General features: G+C 49.5%; 1 protein-coding gene across 1 annotated transcript in view; it reads left to right on the forward strand.

Annotated features, from left to right (window-relative positions):
- cops6 (COP9 signalosome subunit 6) overlaps window positions 1-25,641 on the forward strand; it is a 56,770-nt gene that overhangs the window by 8,523 nt on the left and 22,606 nt on the right. Inside the window, exons 2-5 of the mRNA XM_070863063.1 lie at window positions 8,462-8,587; window positions 20,097-20,228; window positions 21,462-21,550; window positions 22,526-22,588. Of these exons, the coding sequence (XP_070719164.1) occupies window positions 8,462-8,587; window positions 20,097-20,228; window positions 21,462-21,550; window positions 22,526-22,588 (410 nt within the window). The remainder of the gene's footprint in view (window positions 1-8,461; window positions 8,588-20,096; window positions 20,229-21,461; window positions 21,551-22,525; window positions 22,589-25,641) is intronic.

Below are 25,641 nucleotides of genomic sequence, written 5' to 3' on the forward strand. Positions count from 1 at the left end.
GTTGCCTGGACTGGAGAATTTTGGCTGTGAGGAAAGATTGGCGATACTGGGTCTGTTTTCTTTGGCACAGAGGAGGCTGAGGGGAGACCTGATTGAGGTGTGTAAAATTATGAAGGGCCTGGATCGAGTGGATTGGAAGGGCTTGGCAGAAGGGTCAACAACCAGGGGCCATAGATTTAAAGTAATTGAGGTTTAGAGGAGATATGAGGGGAAATTTCTTCACCCAGAGGGTGGTGGGGGTCTGGAACTCGCTGCCTGAAAGGGTGGTAGAGGCAGAACCCTCATTGAAAATGTACTTGGATGTGCACCTGAAGTGCCGTAACCTGCAGGGCTATGGACCGAGAGCTGGGAAGTGGGATTAGGCTGGATAGTTCTTGGTCGGCCGGCGCGGACACGATAGGCCGAAATGGCCTCCTCCCGTGCTGTAAATTTCTATGATTCCTGCTCCTAATTCTTATGTAAAATAGCAAGAGTGAAGAAGGAGGTATTAAATTGTATGTCCATCGTGCAACTAATACGGTTGGTGAGCTGCAGGCACAAGTTGCCACATGGGATTATGGCGTGGTTGCATTAACAGAGACATGGCTCAAACAAGGCCAGGAATGCATTCTTAATATTCCTGGTTCCCAAGTAATGGAATCGGCGATTTTCAGGGTAAAGGAACAATGGAGGGCATTCAGGAAAGAGATAGTTCAGGTGCAAACTCGACATATTCCTTTGAAGGAAAAAGGCAGAGCATCCAAATCTAATGTGCTCTGGACAAAGGAAATAAAAGTTAAAATAAAACAGATGGGTGTAAGCTTATGAAAAATGTCGGGAGCAAGATCCAGGGCACATTACCATAACCAGGAAGATTATGGGAAGTACTGGAGGGAATTGAAAAGGTTAATACGGACGGGAGAGGTTACAGGAAAAATTAGCAGGCAACATTAAATTGAACCCTAAAACATTTCATAAACACAAGGGAAAAAGTTGGACCCATTAAGGACCCAAGGGGAAATCTTCTCGTGGAGGCAAAGGACATGGTTCAATTATTAAATGAGTACTTTGCATCTGTCTTTACAAAGGAAGCGGATGATGTAAAGGTTACAGTAACAGAGGAGAGGGAAGTTATGGACAGGATAGTAATAGATACTGAAAGTTGGTAAATCACCTGCTGCGGATGGAATGTAAATGCACTGGTCACAATCTTTCAATCCTCATTGGATACAGGCACAGTTCCCTCCCACCCTGAACCCAGAGGGCCACTGACCCTCCCAATGCCTGTCCCCAACCAGGCCTCGGACCACCTATCACCAAGGGCGCTACCCAGCGCAGAGCCTGCAGCCAACATCTCGCCATAGGCAACTAGGCCCATATAGCAGTGCCTGGTCTCCAGTCGTCTTGGACTCCCTTGCTCAGCTAAGCCCGTGTGGTAGCCTGTGTGCAACGACCACCCTACTTTAAAAGAACTCACGCACAGACATCTTCCGCTCCGTTACCATGAAGTTCGGGACCTGGAGCGTCAGGATCCTCATGGGCAACAGCGACAGGCCGGAACGCCGCAGCTCTCATATTGGACGGTTCAGCCGCCAAAGAACTCGCTTCGGGAGCGGAAGCAAGTCTTCCTCGATTCCGAGGGACTGCCTATGATGATGATGATGAGGACTGAAGGGTTGCGAATGTTATACAACTATTCCAGAAAGGGGAGAGACACAAACCAGGAAACTACAGGCCAGTCAGCCTAACACCGGTGATGGGAAAGTTATTGGAAACCATTATCGAGGATGAAATAAACTTTCATTTGGAAAGGTGGAAGTTAATCAAGGAGAACCAGCATAGATTTGTTGAAAGCAAATCGTGCTGACTAACTTGATTGAATTCTTTGATGAGGTAACGGAGAAGGTTGATCAAGGTCGCGCAGTAGATGTTGTATATGTGGCCTTTTGGAAGGCATTCGACAAAGTGCCACACGGGAGGCTTGTTAAGATGGCAGCCCATGGAATTAAGGGGAAAGTGGTGTATGGATACGGAATTGGCTCAGTGACAGGAAGCAGAGAGTGGTGATGGTGGATGGATCGATGTTCTTCAGACTGGGACGTGGTTTGCAGTGCTGTTCCCCATGGGTCCGTTTTGGGTCCATTACTCTCTCCTAATTTTATAAACGACCGAGACTCGGGTGCAGGGAGCAGCATTGTAAAGTTTACAGATGATACAGAACTTAGCAAAGTCGTAGATCATGATAAGGATAGTTATAGGCTTCAAGATGACAGAGACAGATTGGCGAAATGGGCAGAAGGACGGCAGATGCAGTTCAATGCAGAGAAGTGTGAAGTGATGCACTTTGGGAGGACTAATATGGAAAGATTGTACACTATAAATGGCACGATTCTGAAAAGTGTAGATGAGCAGAGGGACCTTGGTGTTCATATACACATATCCTGAAAGGTGGCACGCAAGTTGATTATAAAAGCATATGGGTTACTTGAGTTTATAAATAGAGGCACAGAATATAAAAGCAAAGAGATCATGCTGAAACTTTATAAATCACTGGTTAGATATCAACTGGAGTCTTGTTGACAATTCTGGGCACGATATGAAAGATGTAAAGTCCTTAGAATAGGTACAGAGGAGGTTTACCAGGACGAGGGACTTCAGTTATAGGAGACGTCAGTAAAGTTAGAACTGTTCTCCTTGGAGCAGAGACGCTTAAGAGGTAACCTAATGCAGGTTTTCAAGATGATGAGCGGTTCAGATAGAATAGATAGAGGAAATGGTTTTTCCTTGGCAAGTGGGTTAATAACCAGAGGTCATCGATTCAAAATCATGGGCATAAGATCGAGACGGGAGATGAGGAGAAAAGTTTTCACTCAAAGAATTGTAGGGATCTGGAACGCTCGACCTGTAAACATAGAAACATAGAAAATAGGTGCAGGAGTAGGCCATTTGGCCCTTCGAGCCTGCACCACCATTCAATATGATCATGGCTGATCATGCAACTTCACTACCCCATTCCTGCTTTCTCTCCATACCCCTTGATCCCTTGAGCTGTAAGAGCCACATCTAACTCCTTTTTGAATTTATCTAACGAACTGGCCTCAAAAACTTTCTGTTGTAGAGAATTCCACAGGTTCACAATTCTCTGAGTGAAGCAGTTTCTCCCCATCTCGGTCCTAAATGGCTTACCCCTTATCCTTAGATTGTGACCCCTGGTTCTAGACTTCCCCAACATCGGGAACATTCTTCCTGCATCTAACCTGTCCAGTCCCGTCAGAATTTTATATGTTTCTATGAAATCCCCTCTCATTCTTCTAAATTCCAGTGAATATAACCCTAGCTGATCCAGTCTTTCTTCATATGTCAGTCCTGCGATCTCGGGAATAGGTCTGGTGAACCTTCGCTGCACTCTCTCACTAGCAAGAATGTCCTTCCTCAGATTAGGAGACCAAAACTGTACACAATAGTCAAGGTGTGGCCCACAAGGCCCTGTACAACTGCAGTAAGACCTCCCTGCTCCTGTACTCAAATCTTCTCGCTATGAAGGCCAACATGCCATTTGCTTTCTTAACCGCCTGCTGTACCTGCATGCCAACTTTCAATGACTGATGTACCATGACACCCAGGTCTCGTTGCACCTCCCCTTTTCCTAATCTGTTACCATTCAGATAATCTGCCTTCCTGTTTTTGCCACCAAAGTGGATAACCTCACATTTATCTACATTATACTGCATCTGCCATGCATTTGCCGACTCGCCTAAGTCACCCTGCAGCCTCTTAGCATCCTCCTCACAGCTCACACTGCCACCCAGCTTAGTGTCATCTGCAAACTTGAAGATGTTACATTCAATTCCTTCGTCTAAATCATTAATGTATATTGTAAATAGCTGGGGTCCCAGCACTGAACCTTGCCGTACCCCACTCGTCACTGCCTGCCATTCTGAAAAGGACCCGTTTATTCCCACTCTCTGCTTCCTGTCTGCCAACCAGTTCCCTATCCACGTCAGTACATTACCCCCAATCCCATGTGCTGTAAAGGTGGTGGCAGCTGATTCTGTCAATAATTTTGACAGGTATTTGAGGATGAGAAACTTGCAGGGTTACGGACAAAGCAGGGTGTGAGACTCAGCACAACTGCTCTGTCAAAGAGCCAGCTCAGGCACGACGGGCTGAATGGCCTCCTGTGCTGAAGGTTTCTATGATCTGTGGTTCTCTGTGTACTGTTTATCTGCCAATCTTTGATTCCAATCCAGCTGGACCCGATGCCTTTCCAACTCACGGAAATTAGCCCTTCTCCAGTTGAATATTTTCACACTTGAGTTTTTCTTGTCCTTTTCTAGAAATGTTCTAAAACGAATGATTCTGTGATCACTGTTTCCCCAATGTTCTCCCACTGAAACACACTCCCCTTGCCCCGTTTCATTCCCTAACACTGGATCCAGCACTGCTTCCTTCCTCATTGGGCTGGAAACACACGGATCACGAACGTTCTCTTGTACAAATTTCAGGAATTCCTCCCCCTCCTTTACATAAGAACATAAGAACATGGAACAGGAGTAGGCCATCTAGCCCCTCGAACCTGCTCCGCCATTCAACAAGATCATGGCTGATCTGGCCGTGGACTCAGCTCCACTTACCCGCCCGCTCCCCGTAACCCTTAATTCCCTTATTGGTTAAAAATCTATCGATCTGTGATTTGAATACATTCAATGAGCTAGCCTCAACTGCTTCCTTGGGCAGAGAATTCCACAGATTCACAACCCTCTGGGAGAAGAAATTCCTTCTCAACTCGGTTTTAAATTGGCTCCCCCGTATTTTAAGACTGTGCCCCCTAGTTCTAGTCTCCCCGACCAGTGGAAACAACCTCTCTGCCTCGATCTTGTCTATCCCCCTCATTATTTTAAATGTTTCTATAAGATCACCCCTCATCCTTCTGAACTCCAATGAGTAAAGACCCAGTCTGCTCAAACTATCATCATAAGGTAACCCCCTCCTCTCCGGAATCAGCCTAGTGAATCGTCTCTGTACTCCCTCCAAAGCTAGTATATCCTTCCTTGAGTAAGGTGACCAAAACTGCACGCAGAACTCCAGGTGCGGCCTCACTAATACCCTGTACAGTATTAGTGAGGCCGCACCTTTGCGCTTTACACTGGTACTCTCCCAGTCTTGAAGTGCCCCATTATCGCTACTCCAATTGTTCTTGCCTCTTTCTGCTGTTTGCCTGCAAATTTGCTTCTCTATCTTTCTCCCATTATTTGATGGCTGATAGTAAATGCCCAGCAGTATAATAACTTCTGGGCCTGTATTCACTGGAGTTTAGAAGAATGAGAGGGGATCTCATAGAAACATATAAAATTCTGACGGGACTGGACAGGTTAGATGCAGGAAGAATGTTCCCGATGTTGGGGAAGTCCAGAACCAGGGGTCATAGTCTAAGGATAAGGGGTAAGCCATTTAGGACTGAGATGAGGAGAAATTTCTTCACTCAGAGAGTTGTTAACCTGTGGCATTCTCTACCGCAGAGAGTTGTCGATGCCAGTTCATTGGATATATTCAAGAGGGAGTTAGATATGGCCCTTCCGGCTAAAGGGATCTGGAGAGAAAGCAGGAAAGGGGTACTGAGGTGAATGATCAGCCATGATCATATTGAATGGTGGTGCAGGCTCGAAGGGCCGAATGGCCTACTCCTGCACCTATTTTCTATGTTTCCTCTGTCCTTGAATCAAATAGATTCTGGGGGAGCAATTGGGGGTCCGTTGCGCTTCCCGCTAGCGCCATTGCGTCCGGGTGCAGCGCTGCTAACGATTGCCGCGAAATTGGGCGGGAGTTCAGCTTCGGCGTTGCGCCCCAGTCCCCTGCGCCCGGAGATCATGACGTCATCGCCGCGCGCAGCACCCCGTTCCTAAATGGGCTATCGCCCCGGAAGCTGCGCCAGGCGATGACCGCTTCGTGGGACGCCGGGCGGGCTGCCGGCAACTGGCGGGGCGAAATTTAAAGCGGAGGTGGCCGTCTGCTCCAACAAAAACTGTCCGCTTTTCTGTGCCGCTCCCCCGGTGGCCCAGGTCGTAGCTTTTGTATTTTGGAGCGAGCGCAGCTTCCCGTTAATTCAAGGAAGAGCCCCTCCTTCGCGACCCAGTGCGCCCCGCTCCCAAGCCGTGCGCCCCACTTGCTTTCGGGGGCAGTAACGCCAATTTATCACGAGAGAGGTGAGACCTCTGCGTCCTGCGCAAAGTCTCACGCCGCGCGAGTTTTACCGCCCCCCCCCCCCCCCCCCCTCCAAACAGGGCGCTCCCGAATCTCCAGGCCTTTGTCTTTTAACCCTGGAGTACATCATCCCTTTCTAGTGCTATAATAGTGTTGTTGATCAGTCCTACCACCCGCTTCTTGTTTTCCTACCCGGCCTTTCCTGAATACATTGCTGCCAGGAATATCATATTCCCATCCCTCCCCTTGTTTGAGCCAGATTATTGGCCACCATATCATTATCCCATGTGGCTCCTTGTGCCCTCGAGAAGGTGGTGGCGAGCCGCCCTCTTGAACCGCTGCAGTCCCGAGTGGTGAAGGTGCTCCCACAGAGCTGTTCGGGAGCGAGTTCCAGCATTTTGACCCAGCGACGATGAAGGAACGGCCGATATATTTCCAAGTCGGGATGGTGCGTGACTTGGAGGTGGTGGTGTCCCCATGCGCCTGCTGCCCTTGTCCTTCTAGGTGGCAGAGATCGCGGGTTTGGGAGGTGCTGCCGGAGAAGCCTTGGCGAGTTGTGTTGAACTTTAATTTCTGTCTTGGACAGTCCCTTTAGTATGTGGCATGACTGTGACTTTTTCTAGCCCATCATAATGAGCAGTGAATATACGATTCCCCAGTGGTGCAGGGAAGGTGCTTGTGAGTAGAAAAGAATGAAAAAAAGACTTGCATTTATATAGCGCCTTTCACGACCACCGGATGTCTTAAAGTGCTTTACAGCCGCTGAAGTATTCTTGGAGTGTAGTCACGGTTGTAATGTGGGAAAGGCAATTCTTCCTCTGGCATCCCGAACGCACCACTGATTTGGAGCAGCACGGGGACACTGAACAAACTTTGCACGAGGGCAACTTCCCGTCAAGATAAAATTACAAATACAGCTTTAAGACGGTGTGTGACCTCCCTCCCTTCACTCCAACATCAGGGGGTTGGTCGGTAAATCTAGGAGGGGGCCCCCTGCGGTGATTTGGGGTGGGGTCTGACAGCATGCTGGCACTGTCCCGATCCCTCTGTGGCCTCAACCCTCCCTATCTCTGCGACCTTCGCCAGCCGCGGCTCAGTGGGCAGCACTCTCGCCTCCGAGTCGGCAGGTTGTAGGAGCGGCTTCCACTCCAGGCGCTTGAGCACAAAACTGCAGGCTGACACTCCCAGTGCAGTGCTGAGGGAGCGCCGCACTGTCGGAGGTGCCGTCTTTCAGATGAGACGTTAAACCGAGGCCCCGTTTGCTCTCTCAGGTGGATGTAAAAGATGGCCTGGCCACTATTTCAAAGAAGAGCAGGAGATTTATCTCCGGTGTCCTGGTCAATATTTCTCCCTCAACCAACATCAGATTATTTGGTCATTATCTCGTTGCTGTGTGTGGGAGCTTGCTGTGTATAAATTGGCGGCCGCGTTTCCTACATTCCAACATTGACGACACTTCAAAAAGTGCTTCATTGGCTGTGAAGTGCTTTGGGACGTTCTGGGGGTGTGAAAGGGGCTATATAAATGCACGTCTTTTAGCCCGATAGCCCTCTGAGATCACTGCGCTCCTCCAATTCTGGCCTCTTGCACATATCCCATTTGATTCGCTCCATCATTGGCACCCGTGTTTTCAACTGCCCAGGCCCCAAGCTCTGGAATTCCCTGCCTAAACATCACCGCCTCTCTACTTCTCTGTCCTCCTTTAAAACGCTCCTTAAAACATAGAAACATAGAAAACAGGTGCAGGAGTAGGCCATTCGGCCCTTCGAGCCTGCACCACCATTCAATAAGATCATGGCTGATCATTCACCTCAGTGCCCCTTTCCTGCTTTCTCTCCATACCCCTTGATCCCTTTAGCTGTAAGGGCCACATCCAACTCCCTCTTGAATATATCCAATGAACTGGCATCAACAACTCTCTGCGGCAGGGAATTCCACAGGTTCACAACTCTTGAGTGAAGAAGTTTCTCCTCATCTCGGTCCTAAATGGCCTACCCCTTATCCTTAGACTGTGCCCCCTGGCTCTGCACTTCCCCAACATCAGGAACATTCACCCTACCTCGTTGACCAAGCTTTTGGTCACCTTTATGTGGCTCGGTGTCAAATTCTGTTTGATAACGCTCCTGTGAAGCGCCTTGGGACGTTCCTACATTAAAGGTGCTGTATAAATATAAGTTGCTGAGCAGTCCTTGGTGAAATAATGTCAGAGTTTGAGGAGAGGGCAGTGTGTTTCTGGAAGAATGAAAGTTCCAAACTCTCTTGTTCTTCCCTCTCCCTGCAGCAACGCCGAGTGTGATGGCTTCTGGCGTGACGGGGAGTGTCTCCGTGGCGTTGCACCCTCTCGTCATTCTCAACATCTCCGACCACTGGATCCGCATGCGCTCTCAGGAGGGAAGACCTGTCCAGGGTACGTGGGGTACTCAATAATGGTTAAAGAAACTAGTGTATGTAGGCACCTTCAGTAGCGATTCCACGAGGAAGGGTATGGTACTTGAACTGTGTAGACCTGTAGTCCTTTATTTGCAGCTGGGAGCTCCTTTTTATACTGGGTTACCTGCAGTGTGCAGGTAACCCTTAGGTCTCCAGCAGCAGCACCCTCGAGTGCACAGGTAAGGTATGTACAGTGTAAGGGTACATTCAATGTCACATAACAGTGTTACAGACAACAAACAAGCTTGCATATACAACAGAAACGGGGAAGTCATCATAGGCGGTCCCTCGTATCGAGGATGACTTGCTTCCACGCCAAAAAGGGATGTTCACAGGTGTTTCAATGAAGGACCTAATATTCCGGATCCCGAACTGCATCCTGAAGGGTGGAAGATGCCTGTGGGTGGATTTTTTTAACGTGGGGTGGCCGTTGCACACCAGCCACCACACAGGCTTGACAGAGCTAGGTCTTGGTCCAGTGGCAAGGGTTAACCAGGACGACTGGAGACCAGCTCTGCTGCATAGAAAATAGGTGCAGGAGGCCATTTGGCCCTTCTAGCCTGCACCGCCATTCAATGAGTTCATGGCTGAACATGCAACTTCAGTACCCCATTCCTGCTTTCTCACCATACCCCTTGATTCCCCCAGTAGTAAGGACTCCATCTAACTCCTTTTTGAATATATTTAGCGAATTGGCCTCAACAACTTTCTGTGGTAGAGAATTCCACAGGTTCACCACGCTCTGGGTGAAGAAATTCCTCCTCATCTCGGTCCTATATGGCTTCCCCCTTATCCTTAGACTGTCCCCTGGTTCTGGACTTCCCCAACATTGGGAACATTCTTTCTGCATCTAACCTGTCTAAACCCGTCAGAATTTTAAACGTTTCTATGAGGTCCCCTCTCATTCTTCTGAACTCCAGTGAATACAAGCCCAGTTGATCCAGTCTTTCTTGATAGGTCAGTCCCACCATCCCAGGAATCAGTCTGGTGAACCTTCGCTGCACTCCCTCAATAGCAAGAATGTCCTTCCTCAGGTTAGGAGACCAAAACTGTACACAATACTCCAGGTGTGGCCTCACCAATGCCCTGTACAACTGTAGCAACACCTCCCTGCCCCTGTACTCAAATCCCCTCGCTATGAAGGCCAACATGCCATTTGCTTTCTTAACCGCCTACTGTACCTGCATGCCAACCTTCAATGACTGATGTACAATGACACCCAGGTCTCGTTGCACCTCCCCTTTTCCTAATCTGTCACCATTCAGATAATAGTCTGTCTCTCTGTTTTTACCACCAAAGTGGATAACCTCACATTTATCCACATTATACTTCATCTGCCATTCATTTGCCCACTCACCTAACCTATCCAAGTCACTCTGCAGCCTCATAGCATCCTCCTTGCAGCTCACACTGCCACCCAACTTAGTGTCATCTGCAAATTTGGAGATACTACATTTAATCCCCTCGTCTAAATCATTAATATACAGTGTAAACAGCTGGGACCCCAGCACAGAACCTTGCGGTACCCCACTAGTCACTGCCTGCCATTCTGAAAAGTCCCCATTTACTCCTACTCTTTGCTTCCTGTCTGACAACCAGTTCTCAATCCATGTCAGCACACTACCCCCAATCCCATGTGCTTTAACTTTGCACATTAATCTCTTGTGTGGGACCTTGTCGAAAGCCTTCTGAAAGTCCAAATATACCACATCAACTGGTTCTCCCTTGTCCACTCTACTGGAAACATCCTCAAAAAATTCCAGAAGATTTGTCAAGCATGATTTCCCTTTCACAAATTCATGCTGACTTGAACCTATCATATCACCTCTTTCCAAATGCACTGCTATGACATCCTTAATAATTGATTCCATCATTTTACCCACTACCGATGTCAGGCTGACCGGTCTATAATTCCCTGTTATCTTTCCCTCCTTTTTTAAAAAGTGGGGTTACATTGGCTACCCTCCACTCGATAGGAACTGATCCAGAGTCAATGGAATGTTGGAAAATGACTGTCAATGCATCCACTATTTCCAAGGCCACCTCCTTAAGTACTCTGGGATGCAGTCCATCAGGCCCTGGGGATTTATCGGCCTTCAATCCCATCAATTTCCCCAACACAATTTCCCGACTAATAAGGATTTCCCTCAGTTCCTCCTCCTTACTAGACCCTCCGACCCCTTTTATATCCGGAAGGTTGTTTGTGTCCTCCTCAGTGAATACCGAACCAAAGTACTTGTTCAATTGGTCTGCCATTTCTTTGTTCCCCGTTATGACTTCCCCTGATTCTGACTGCAGGGGACCTACGTTTGTCTTTACTAACCTTTTTCTCTTTACATATCTTTAGAAACTTTTGCAATCCGTCTTAATGTTCCCTGCAAGCTTCTTCTCGTACTCCATTGTCCCTGCCCTAATCAAACCCTTTGTCCTCCTCTGCTGAGTTCTAAATTTCTCCCAGTCCCTGGGTTCGCTGCTATTTCTGGCCAATTTGTATGCCACTTCCTTGGCTTTAATACTATCCCTGATTTCCCTTGATAGCCACGGTTGAGCCACCTTCCCTTTTTTATTTTTACGCCAGACAGGAATGTACAATTGTTGTAGTTCATCCATGCGGTCTCTAAATGTCTGCCATTGCCCATCCACAGTCAACCCCTTCAGTATCATTCGCCAATCTATCCTAGCCAATTCACGCCTCATACCTTCAAAGTTACCCTTCTTTAAGTTTTGGACCATGGTCTCTGAATTAACTGTTTCATTCTCCATCCTAATGCAGAATTCCACCATATTATGGTCACTCTTCCCCAAGGGGTCTCGCACAATGAGATTGCTAATTAATCCTCTCATTACACAACACCCAGTCTAAGATGGCCTCCCCCCCTAGTTGGTTCCTCGACATATTGGTCTAAAATACCATCCCTTATGCACTCCAGGAAATCCTCCTCCACCGTATTGCTTCCAGTTTGGTTAACCCAATCTATGTGCATATTAAAGTCACCCATTATAACTGCTGCACCTTTATTGCACGCACCCCTAATTTCCTGTTTGATGCCCTCCCCAACATCACTACTACTGTTTGGAGGTCTGTACACAACTCCCACTAACGTTTTTTGCCCTTTGGTATTCTGCAGCTCTACCCATATAGATTCCACATCATCCAAGCTAATGTCCTTCCTAACTATTGCCTTAATTTCCTCCTTAACCAGCAATGCTACCCCACCTCCTTTTCCTTTTATTCTATCTTTCCTGAATGTTGAATACCCCTGGATGTTGAGTTCCCAGCCCTGATCATCCTGGAGCCACGTCTCCGTAATCCCAATCACATCATATTTGTTAACATCTATTTACACAGTTAATTCATCCACCTTATTGCAGATACTCCTTGCATGGACCGAGTGCGCGCACATATCGCAGTGTGGGCTGGGCCCGTGCTAACCCTGAGCCCTCGCCGCTTCTGAGCCCCGATCGCATCCCTCTACGAACTCTCGCCGCTCCTTCGCCCCGACCTCCCAGCTCCTGCTGTACCTGCCCACGTTGCAGTCAGCCGTCGCCCTCCTGCAGCAGCTCGCGCTGCGCCCTGCAGTGGTAGGCCGCCGCACGCTGCTCTCTCTAACGGCCCCAACCTGCTGATGGTCTTGCAGGCCGGGACCGTGCCGATTTCCGGGCCGGGCCACCACACGCTGCTCCCTCTAAAGGACAGGGAGTGGGTCTGTGCTGGCTATGTGGGGTACACAGTATTATGTTGTATTGTATAGTATTTACAGCAGAGATAAAGGCCGTTTAGCTCAATAAGACCATGCCGTTATGCACCACCCGAGCCTCCTCCCACCCCTCTTCATCTCGCCCCATCACCATAACCTTCTGTTCCCTTCTCCTTGTATGCTTATCCAGCTTCCCCTTAAATGCATCCATACTATTCACGAGTGCCACATTCTCACCCCTCTCTGGGTAAAGAAGTTTCTCCTGAATTCCCCACTGGATTTATTAGTGACTGTCTGATATTTGTGGCCCATAGTTCTAGTCTTCCCCCCCACAAGTGGAATCATCTTCCCTTTTGTTATATATGCAACACCGTGTAACCAGCATTCTACCGCCACCAAAGGGCGCATTTGTTGGAGTTCCAAGGGATCCCAGTATCCCCTGGGAGCACTGTATATAAGCAGGCCTCCCATGCTGTGCCAGCACACTGGAGTCAGAATAAAGAGACTAAGGTCACACTTACTCAAGTCTACAGTACTCAGTCACATTGCTTTATTTGAGACTTAACACCTTTCATGATCTTAAAGACCGCTATAAGTTCACCCCTAATTTTCTTTTCCAGAGAAAAGAGTGCCAAATTGTTCAATCTTTCCTGATGGTTATAACCTCTCAGTTCTGGTATCATTCTAGCAAATCCTTTTCACAACTTCTCCAGTGCCTTGATATCCTACTTATAATACGGAGACCAGAACTGTTCACCGTACTCCCAAGTGTGGTCTAACCAAGGTTCGATACAAGATTAACATAACTTCTCTGCTTTTCAATTCTATCCCTCTCAAAGTGAACCCCAGTGTTTGGTTTGCTTTTTTATGGTCTTTTCACCGATGTTGCTGTTTTTACTGATTTGTGTATCTGTACCCCCAGATCCCTCTGTTCCTCGACACCATTTAGACATTTATTATCCAAGGAGTATGTGGCCTCCATCTTGTTTTGACCAAAATGTACCATCTCACACTTATAAGAACATAAGAAATAGGAGCAGGAGTAGGCCATACGGCCCCTCGAGCCTGCTCCGCCATTTATTACGATCATGGACTCAGGTTCACTTCCGTGCCCGCTCCCCATAACCCCTTATTCCCTTATCGGTTAAGAAACTGTCTATCTCGGTCTTAAATTTATCCAGTGACCCAGCTTCCACAGCTCCCTGAGACAGCAAATTCCACAGATCCACAACCCTCTGAGAGAAGAAATTCCTCCTCATCTCAGTTTTAAATGGGCGGCCCCTTATTCTAAGATTATGCCCTCTAGTTCTAGTCTCCCCCCATCAGTGGAAACATCCTCTCTACATCCACCTTGTCGAGCCCCCTCATTATCCTATAAGTTTCGATAAGATCACCTCATTCTTCTGAATTCCAGTGAGTAGAGGCCCAACCTACTCAACCTTTCCTCCTAAGTCAACTCCCGTAATCTCCGGAATCAACCGAGTGAACCTTCTCTAAACTGCCTCCAAAGCAAGTATATCCTTTCTTAAATATGGAGACCATTATTATTGAAGTTCATTTGCCAATTATACTCCCATTCTGCATGTTTATAAAACTTTTGAAATTGCATTTCCGATTCCAGCATCCAAATCGTTTCTGTAAATGGTGAACAAAAGTGGTCCCAGCACCGATCCTTGTGCAACACCACTTCCCACCATTTATCGGTAATAGAACATAAGAATATAAGAAATAGGAGCAGGAGTCTGCCATCTGGCCCCTTGAGCCTGCTCCGCCATTCAATATCATGGCTGATCTGATCTTGGTCTCAACTACACTTCCCTGCTCACTCCCCATAACCCTTGACTCCCTTATTGTTCAAAAATCTGTCTACCTCCACCTTAAATATATTCAGTGACCCAGCCTCCACAGCCAGGCTTGGGCTGATATATAACAAGTAACAATCACACCATAAAACTGTCAGGCAATGGCCATCTCCAATAAAAGAGAGTCTAACCACCTTTCTTTGACATTCAATGGCATTATCATCACCAAGTCCTCCATCATCAATATCCTGGGGGTCACCATTGACAAGAAACTTAACTGGACCAGCCACATAAATACTGTGGCGACATGAGCAGGTCAGGGGCTTGGTATTCTGCTGTGAGTGATTCACTTCCTGACTCCCCAAAGTCTTTCCATTATCTACAATTCCAAAGATTCATGACCCTCTGAGAAGAAATTCCTCCTCATCTCCATTTTAAATGTGTGACCCCTTATTCTGAAACTATGACCCCTAGTTCTAGATTCCCCCACGAGGGGAAACATCCTCTCTGCATCTATCTAACTTGTCCAGCTCCCTCAGAATACGTTTCAATAAGATCACCTCTCATTCTTCTAAACTTCAAGGAGTAGAGGCCCAACCTGCTCAACCTTTCTTAAGACAACCCCTTCATCTCCGGAATCAACCTAGTGAACCTTCTCTGAACTGCCTCCAATGCAAGTATAACCCTCCTTAAATACAGAGACCAAAACTGTACGCAGTACTCCAGGTGTGGCCTCACCACTACCCTGTAATGGTTTAAGAGATGGGGGCTCTGTGCAGGTTACATGGGGCACATAGTCATGGTTAAACAGACAGGGTCTGTGCAGGGTATTTGGGATTTTTTTCATTTATTCGTTCACAGGCTGTGGGCGTCGCTGGCAAGGCCGGCATTTATTGCCCATCCCGAAGGTCATGGTGAACGCATTCTTGAACCGCTGCAGTCCGTGTGGTGAAGGTGCTCCCACAGTGCTGTTAGGGTGGGAGTTCCAGGATTTTGACCCAGCGACGATGAAGGAACGGCCGATATATTTTTAAGTCAGGATGGTGTGACTCGGAGGGGAACGTGGAGGTGGTGGTGTTCCCATGCGCCTGCTGCCCTTGTCCTTCTAGGTGGTAGAGGTCGCGGGTTTGGGAGGTGCTGCCGAAAAAGCCTTGGCGAGTTGCTGCAGTGCATCTTGTAGATGGTACACACTGCAGCCAGGGAGCGCCGGTGGTGGTGGGAGTGAATGTTGAAGGTGGTGGGTAGCTTGCCGATCGAGCGGGCTGCTTTGTCCTGGATGGTGTCGAGCTTCTCGAGTGTTGTTGGAGCTGCACTCATCCAGGCAAGTGGAGAGTGTTCCCTCACACTCCTGACTTGTGCCTTGTCGATGGTGGAAAGGCTTTGGGGAGTCAGGAGGTGAATCACTCACAGCAGAATACCCAGCCCCTGACCTGCTCATGTAGCCGCAGTATTTATGTAGCTGGTCCAGTTAAGTTTCTTATCAATGGTGACCCCCAGGATATTGATGATGGAGGATTTGGTGATGATAATGCCATTGAATGTCAAAGGAAGGTGGTTAGACTCTCGTATTGGAGATGGCCATTGCCTGACAGTTTTGTGGTTGAATGTCACTTGCTACTTATCAGCCCAGGCCTGGCTGTTGTCCCGCTGTTGCTGCGTGCGGGCACGGACTCTCCACTGGCTGGAGTCATACCGAGTACAAAGAAGATGGTTGTGGTGTTTGGAGGTTAATCATCACAGTCCCAGGACATCGCTGCAGGAGTTTCTCAGGGCAGTGTCCTAGGCCCAACCATCTTCAGCTGCTTCATCAATGACCTTCCCTTCATCATAAGGTCAGATGTGGGGATGTTCGCTGATGATTGCACAGTGTTCAGTTCCATTCACAACTCCTCAGATAATGAAGCAGTCTGTGCCTGTATGCAGCAAGACCTGTACACCAGCCAGGCATGGGCTGATATGTATCAAGTAACATTCTCATCACTCAACTGCCAGCCAATCTTCAACAAGAGAGTCTAACAAATTCCCCTTGACATTCAATGGCATTACCAACACCAAATGCTCTACCATCAACAGCATCCTGGGGATCACCATTGACCAGAAACTTAACTGGACCACCCACATAAATAATGTGGCAACAAGAGCAGGTCAGAGGCTGGTTATTCTGCGGCGAGTGTCTCACCTTCTGACTCCCCAAAGCCTTTCCACCATCTCCAAGGCACAAGTCAGGAGTGTGATGGAATACTCTCCGCTACCCACCACCTTCAACACCTCACTCCCTCCACCACCGGCGCCCCCTGGCTGCCGTGTGCACCATCTACAAGATGTACTGCAGCAACTCGCCAAGGCTTCTTCGGCAGCACCTCCCAAACCCGCGACCTCTACCACCCAAAAGGACAAGGGCAGCAGGCGCACGGGAACACCACCACCTCCACGTTCCCCTCCGAGTCACACACCGTCCCGACTTGGAAATATATCGGCTGTTCCTTCATCGTCGCTGGGTCACAATCCTGGAACTCCCTCCCTAACAGCACTGTGGGAGCACCTTCACCACACGGACTGCAGCGGTTCAAGAAGGCGGCTCACCACCACCTTCTCAAGGGGCAATTAGGGATGGGCAATAAATGCCAGTGATGCCCACATCCCGTGAATTATTTGTTTTGTTTTAAGGGCTGATGGTGCATTAATTGGGTGGATTGAATTATCCTACTTTTTGTGGACAGGGCATATCTGGGCAACTTCCCACATTGTCAGATAGATGCCAGTGTTGAAGCTCTACTGGAACAGTTTGGCTCGAGGTGCGGCTCAGAGAAAAACATAGAAAATAGGTGCAGGAGCAGGCCATTCAGCCCTTCTAGCCTGCACCGCCATTCAATGAGTTCATGGCTGAACATGAAACTTTCAGTACCCCCTTCCTGCTTTCACGCCATACCCCTTTATCCCCCGAGTAGTAAGGACTTCATCTAACTCCCTTTTGAATATATTTAGTGAATTGGCCTCAACTACTTTCTGTGGTAGAGAATTCCACAGGTTCACCACTCTCTGGGTGAAGAAATTTCTCCTCATCTCGGTCCTAAATGGCTTACCCCTTATCCTTAGACTGTGACCCCTGGTTCTGGACTTCCCCAACATTGGGAACATTCTTCCTGCATCCAACCTGTCCAAACCCGTCAGAATTTTAAACGTTTCTATGAGGTCCCCTCTCACTCTTCTGAACTCCAGTGTATACAAGCCCAGTTGATCCAGTCTTTCTTGATAGGTCAGTCCCACCATCCCGGGAATCAGTCTGGTGAATCTTCGCTGCACTCCCTCAATAGCAAGAATGTCCTTCCTCAAGTTAGGAGACCAAAACTGTACACAATACTCCAGGTGTGGCCTCACCAAGGCCCTGTACAACTGTAGCAACACCTCCCTGCCCCTGTACTCAAATCCCCTCGCTATGAAGGCCAACATGCCATTTGCTTTCTTAACCACCTGCTGTACCTGCATGCCAACCTTCAATGACTGATGTACCATGACACCCAGGTCTCGTTGCACCTTCCCTTTTCCTAATCTGTCACCATTCAGATAATAGTCTATCTCTCTGTTTTTACCACCAAAGTGGATAACCTCACATTTATCCACATTATACTTCATCTGTCACGCATTTGCCCACTCACTTAACCTATCCAAGTCACTCTGCAGCCTCATAGCATCCTCCTCGCAGCTCACACTGCCACCCAACTTAGTGTCATCCGCAAATTTGGAGACACTACATTTAATCCCTTCGTCTAAATCATTAATGTACAATATAAACAGCTGGGGCCCCAGCACAGAACCCTGCGGTACCCCACTAGTCACTGCCTGCCATTCCGAAAAGTACCCATTTACTCCTACTCTTTGCTTCCTGTCTGACAGCCAGTTCTCAATCCACGTCAGCACACTACCCCCAATCCCATGTGCTTTAATTTTGCACATTAATCTCCTGTGAGGGACCTTGTCGAAAGCCTTCTGAAAGTCCAAATATACCACATCAACTGGTACTCCTTTGTCCACTTTATTGGAAACATCCTCAAAAAATTCCAGAAGATTTGTCAAGCATGATCTCCCTTTCACAAATCCATGCTGACTTGGACCTATCATGTCACCTCTTTCCAAATGCGCTGCTATGACATCCTTAATAATTGATTCCATCATTTTACCTACTACTGAGGTCAGGCTGACCGGTCTATAATTCCCTGCTTTCTCTCTCCCTCCTTTTTTTAAAAAGTGGGGTTACATTGGCTACCCTCCACTCGATAGGAACTGATCCAGAGTCAATGGAATGTTGGAAAATGACTGTCAATGCATCTGCTATTTCCAAGGCCACCTCCTTAAGTACTCTGGGATGCAGTCCATCAGGCCCTGGGGATTTATCGGCCTTCAATCCCATCAATTTCCCAACACAATTTCCCGACTAATAAAGATTTCCCTCAGTTCCTCCTCCTTACTAGACCCTCTGACCACTTTTATATCCGGAAGGTTGTTTGTATCCTCCTTAGTGAATACTGAACCAAAGTACTTGTTCAATTGGTCTGCCATTTCTTTGTTCCCCGTTATGACTTCCCCTGATTCTGACTGCAGGGGACTTACGTTTGTCTTTACTAACCTTTTTCTCTTTACATACCTATAGAAACTTTTGCAATCCGCCTTAATGTTCCCTGCAAGTTTCTTCTCGTACTCCATTTTCCCTGCCCTAATCAAACCCTTTGTCCTCCTCTGCTGAGTTCTAAATTTCTCCCAGTCCCCAGGTTCGCTGCTATTTCTGACCAATTTGTGTGCCACTTCCTTGGCTTTAATACTATCCCTGATTTCCCTAGATAGCCACGGTTGAGCCACCTTCCCTTTTTTATTTTTACGCCAGACAGGAATGTACAATTGTTGTAATTCATCCATGCGGTCTCTAAATGTCTGCCATTGCCCATCCACAGTCAACCCCTTAAGTATCATTAGCCAATCTATCTTAGCCAATTCATGCCTCATACCTTCAAAGTTACCCTTCTTTAAGTTCTGGACCATGGTCTCTGAATTAACTGTTTCATTCTCCATCCCAATGCAGAATTCGTTCTGGAGCACCAGTCTTCACGACAGCCGGGATTTTGTCGGGGCCCACAGCCTTTGCTGTATTCAGTGCGCTCAGCCATTTCTTGATATCAAGTGGATTGAATCGAATTGGCTGAAGACTGGTTTCTGTGATGGTGGGGACCTCAGGAGGAGGCCGAGATGGATCATCCACTCGGCATTTCTGGCTGAAGATGGTTGCAAACGCTTCAGCCTTGTCTCTTGCATTCATGTGCTGGGCTCTGCCATCGTTGAGGATGGGGCTGTTCATGGAGCCTCCTCCTCCCGTTAGTTGTTTAATGGTCCACCACCATTCACGACACGATGTGGCAGGACTGCAGAGCTTTGATCAGATCAGTTGATTGTGGGATCGCTAAGCTCTGTCTATAGCATGCTGCTTCCGTTGTTTAGCATGCATGTAGTCCTGTGTTGCAGCTTCCCCAGGTTGGCACCTTATCTTTAGGTACGTCTGTCATGCTCTTCTACAATCCTCATTGAACCAGGGTTGGTCCCCTGGCTTGATGGTAATGGTATATTCCGGGCCACGAGGTGACAGATTGTGGTGGAATACAATTCTGTTGCTGCTGATGGCCCACAGCGCCTCACGGATGCCCAGTTTTGAGCTGCGAGATCTGTTCTGAATCTATCCCATTTAGCCCGGTGGTTGGACACACAACACGATGGAGGGTGTCCTCAGTGTGAAGACAGGACTTCGTCTCCACAATGACCAATCACTGCTAGCAATGCTGTTATACAGCCCCCTTCCCTCGCCCTCCTCGTCGCCTACCTCTCCCCCTCGCCCTGTCCCCCTCCCCCCCCCGCGTGCGGTGACTGTCCCCTGAGTCACCGTGTCACTTCCTGTTAAAGCAGTAACTTTTGGGGCTGAATCCGATGCGCTTTGTGTTTTCAGTGATTGGTGCCTTGATTGGAAAGCAGGAGGGCAGAACCATCGAGGTGATGAACTCGTTTGAGCTTCTCTCGCACACGGTGGAGGAGAAGATCGTTATTGACAAAGAGTATTACTACACCAAGGAGGAACAATGTGAGTATCCCCACACCTCCATTATCGTACAGGTCCTCCCATCCTGTACAGTAGTGTTGGCGCCGTGCCAGGCCTGTGCACCGGAGCTACCTTGGGCCTGTGCACCACGTGCTGTATCTGCCCATGAGTGCGCTGCGCTTGCACAGCAGGGCTCTTGGTTTGCGCTCCACGTGCTTGGGCTGTACGCGGGGCCTGTGTTGAGAGTTGTGTGAGGGCAGTTTATTGCCAGATTAAATGGTTCGTCCCACACTATTTCTAACATTCACCGACTGCAGCATTCCCTTCTCCCCCCGACCCCGCCTTCTCCCCCGGCCCCCGACCCCGCCTTCTCCCCTGGCCTTCTCCCCCGGCCCCTGACCCCGCCTTCTCCCCCGGCCCCCGACCCCGCCTTCTCCCCCGGCCCCCGACCCCGCCTTCTCCCCCGGCCCCCGACCCCGCCTTCTCCCCCGGCCCCCGACCCCGCCTTCTCCCCCGGCCCCCGACCCCGCCTTCTCCCCCGGCCCCCGACCCCGCCTTCTCCCCCGGCCCCCGACCCCGCCTTCTCCCCCGGCCCCCGACCCCGCCTTCTCCCCCGGCCCCCGACCCCGCCTTCTCCCCCGACCCCGCCTTCTCCCCCGGCCCCCGACCCCGCCTTCTCCCCCGGCCCCCGACCCCGCCTTCTCCCCCGGCCCCCGACCCCGCCTTCTCCCCCGGCCCCCGACCCCGCCTTCTCCCCCGGCCCCCGACCCCGCCTTCTCCCCCGGCCCCCGACCCCGCCTTCTCCCCCGGCCCCCGACCCCGCCTTCTCCCCCGGCCCCCGACCCCGCCTTCTCCCCCGGCCCCCGACCCCGCCTTCTCCCCCGGCCCCCGACCCCGCCTTCTCCCCCGGCCCCCGACCCCGCCTTCTCCCCCGGCCCCCGACCCCGCCTTCTCCCCCGACCCCGCCTTCTCCCCCGGCCCCCGACCCCGCCTTCTCCCCCGGCCCCCGACCCCGCCTTCTCCCCCGGCCCCCGACCCCGCCTTCTCCCCCGACCCCGCCTTCTCCCCGACCCCGCCTTCTCCCCGACCCCGCCTTCTCCCCCGACCCCGCCTTCTCCCCCGGCCCCCGACCCCGCCTTCTCCCCCGACCCCCGACCCCGCCTTCTCCCCCGACCCCGCCTTCTCCCCGGACCCCGCCCCCGACCCCGCCTTCTCCCCCGAACCCGCCTTCTTCACTGAGCCTCTGACCTTTCTGTATTTGTTTTCCTTCTCTAGTTAAGCAGGTGTTTAAGGACATGGAGTTCCTGGGCTGGTACATCACCGGGGGGCCTCCGGACGAGTCTGATATTCACGTCCACAAACAGGTCAGTGTACACAGCGTGCAATCAGACGGAGGAGAGTTGCCTCTTGTGTTGGTCGACTCCTGCGCGACTCGAGTGCTGACGTTAATCCAGTCCATTGAGCAATGGGGTGTGGAGTCCATGTATTCTGTGGGGACGTGATGTATTGGTGTATTCTGTGTCTCCTCAAACTCTCCTAGGGCAGGTACAGCACGGGGTTAGATACAGAGTAAATCTCCCTCTACACTGTCCCATCAAACACTCCCAGGGCAGGTACAGCACGGGGTTAGATACAGGTAAGAAAACTTGCATTTATATAGCGCCATCCATGACTTCAGGACGTCCCAAAGCGCTCGACAGCCAATGAAGTTCTTTGGAAGTGCAGTGACTATTGTGATGCAGGGAAATACGGCAGCCAGTTTCTGCAGAGCAAGATCCCACAAACAGCAATGAGATAAATGACCAGATAATCTGTCCTTGTGATGTTGGTTGAGGGATAAATATTGGTCAGGACACCGGGGAGAACTCCCCTGCTCTTCATTGAAGATTGCCATGGGATCTTTCGCATCCACCTGAGAGGGCAGACGGGGCCCTCGCTTTAACGTCCGCTTTAACGTCTCATCCAAAAGACGGTACAGCATTCCCTCAGTATAGCACTGTGGCAACCTGGATTATGGATTCAGCCTTGACTGGATTTGGACCCAGGATGCAGAGGTGAAAGGCCTGTGTCTGATCCGCACTGCACTGGGGACGAGAAGCTGGTTTTTGCGTGGACCGCTCCGGTGCTGGGGAGCCGTGAGGTCAGCAGACAAGCACTGTTGGTTATCTTCTCTCGTGTCAGGTCTTTTGTGCTGGAGTGCTTTCTCCGTACCGCCACTGACACTCCTATCTTTGCGTGTCACAGTTCCCAGCTGGGCAGCCGCTACCCCTATTGGTGATTTTCCGGTCCACTATCGAGGAACTATGCATTAATCTTTGCCTTTCTTCCACCATTTGCAGGTGTGTGAGATTATTGAAAGCCCACTCTTCCTCAAGTTAAACCCCATGACGAAGCACACAGATGTAAGTAAGCAGCAATCCATGGCACCAGACCTGTGTTAACTTGGAGTTAAAGACTGTGTTATACTGCTCATTAACCCCCACTGTACTGTTATACTGCCCATTAACCCCCACTGTACTGTTATACTGCCCCTCGTTAAACCCCACTGTACCGTTATACTGCCCATTAACCCTCACTGTACTGTTATACTGCCCCTCGTTAAACCCCACTGTACCGTTAAACCCCACTGTACTGTTATACTGCCCCTCGTTAAACCCCACTGTACTGTTATACTGCCCCTCGTTAAACCCCACTGTACTGTTATACTGCCCATTAACCCCCACTGTACTGTTATACTGCCCCTCGTTAAACCCCACTGTACTGTTATACTGCCCCTCGTTAAACCCCACTGTACTGTTATACTGCCCATTAACCCCCACTGTACTGTTATACTGCCCCTCGTTAAACCCCACTGTACTGTTATACTGCCCCTCGTTAAACCCCACTGTACTGTTATACTGCCCATTAACCCCCACTGTACTGTTATACTGCCCCTCGTTAAACCCCACTGTACCGTTATACTGCCCCTCGTTAAACCCCACTGTACTGTTATACTGCCCATTAACCCCCACTGTACTGTTATACTGCCCCTCGTTAAACCCCACTGTACCGTTATACTGCCCATTAACCCTCACTGTACTGTTATACTGCCCCTCGTTAAACCCCACTGTACCGTTAAACCCCACTGTACTGTTATACTGCCCCTCGTTAAACCCCACTGTACTGTTATACTGCCCCTCGTTAAACCCCACTGTACTGTTATACTGCCCCTCGTTAAACCCCACTGTACTGTTATACTGCCCCTTGTTAAACCCCACTGTACCGTTATACTGCCCCTCGTTAAACCCCACTGTACTGTTATACTGCCCCTCGTTAAACCCCACTGTACTGTTATACTGCCCCTCGTTAAACCCCACTGTACCGTTATACTGCCCCTCGTTAAACCCCACTGTACCGTTATACTGCCCCTCGTTAAACCCCACTGTACCGTTATACTGCCCCTCGTTAAACCCCGCTGTACTGTTATACTGCCCCTCGTTAAACACCGCTGTACCGTTATACTGCTCGTTAAACCCCACTGTACCGTTATACTGCCCCTCGTTAAACCCCACTGTACTGTTATACTGCCCCTCGTTAAACCCCACTGTACCGTTATACTGCCCCTCGTTAAACCCCACTGTACCGTTATACTGCCCCTCGTTAAACCCCACTGTACCGTTATACTGCTCGTTAAACCCCACTGTACCGTTATACTGCCCATCGTTAAACCCCACTGTACCGTTATACTGCCCCTCGTTAAACCCCGCTGTACTGTTATACTGCTCGCTAAACCCCACTGTACCGTTATACTGCCTCTCGTTAAACCCCACTGTACCGTTATACTGCCCCTCGTTAAACCCCACTGTACCGTGGTACTGCTCGTTAAACCTCACTATACCGTTATACTGCTCGTTAAACCTCACTATACCGTTATACTGCTCGTTAAACCCCACTGTACTGTTATACTGCCTCTCGTTAAACCCCACTGTACTGTTATACTGCCTCTCGTTAAACCCCGCTGTACTGTTATACTGCCCCTCGTTAAACACCGCTGTACCGTTATACTGCTCGTTAAACCCCACTGTACCGTTATACTGCTCGTTAAACCCCACTGTACTGTTATACTGCCTCTCGTTAAACCCCACTGTACTGTTATACTGCTCGTTAAACCCCACTGTACCGTTATACTGCCCCTCGTTAAACCCCACTGTACCGTTATACTGCCCCTCGTTAAACCCCACTGTACTGTTATACTGCCCCTCGTTAAACCCCACTGTACTATTATACTGCCCCTCGTTAAACCCCACTGTACTGTTATACTGCCCCTCGTTAAACCCCACTGTACTGTTATACTGCCTCTCGTTAAACCCCACTGTACTGTTATACTGCCCCTCGTTAAACCCCACTGTACTGTTATACTGCCCCTCGTTAAACCCCACTGTACTGTTATACTGCCCCTCGTTAAACCCCACTGTACCGTTATACTGCTCGCTAAACCCCACTGTACCGTTATACTGCTCGCTAAACCCCACTGAACCGTTATACTGCCCCTCGTTAAACCCCACTATACTGTTATACTGCCTCTCGTTAAACCCCACTGTACCGTTATACTGCTCGTTAAACCCCACTGTACTGTTACACTGCCCCTCGTTAAACCCCACTGTACTGTTACACTGCCCCTCGTTAAACCCCACTACCGTTATACTGCCCCTCGTTAAACCCCACTGTACTGTTATACTGCCCCTCGTTAAACCCCACTGTACTGTTATACTGCCCCTCGTTAAACCATACTGTACCGTTATACTGCCTCTCGTTAAACCCCACTGTACCGTTATACTGCCCCTCGTTAAACCCCACTGTACTGTTATACTGCCCCTCGTTAAGCCCCACTGTACTGTTTTACTGCCCCTCGTTAAACCCCACTGTACTGTTATACTGCCCCTAGTTAAACCCCACTGTACTGTTATACTGCCCCTCGTTAAACCCCACTGTACCGTTATACTGCCTCTCGTTAAACCCCACTGTACCGTTATACTGCCTCTCGTTAAACCCCACTGTACTGTTATACTGCCCCTCGTTAAACCCCACTGTACTGTTATACTGCCCCTCGTTAAACCCCACTGTACTGTTATACTGCCCCAAGTTAAACCCCACTGTACTGTTATACTGCCCCTCGTTAAACCCCGCTGTACTGTTATACTGCTCGTTAAACCCCACTGTACCGTTATACTGCCTCTCGTTAAACCCCACTGTACTGTTATACTGCCCCTCGTTAAACCCCACTGTACTGTTATACTGCCCCTCGTTAAACCCCACTGTACTGTTATACTGCCCCAAGTTAAACCCCACTGTACTGTTATACTGCCCCTCGTTAAACCCCACTGTACTGTTATACTGCCCCTCGTTAAACCCCACTGTACTGTTATATTGCCTCTCGTTAAACCCCACTGTACCGTTATACTGCCCCTCGTTAAAC

The sequence above is a fragment of the Pristiophorus japonicus genome, chromosome 20 (genome assembly GCF_044704955.1).
Source record: "Pristiophorus japonicus isolate sPriJap1 chromosome 20, sPriJap1.hap1, whole genome shotgun sequence".
Taxonomy (NCBI): domain Eukaryota; kingdom Metazoa; phylum Chordata; class Chondrichthyes; family Pristiophoridae; genus Pristiophorus; species Pristiophorus japonicus.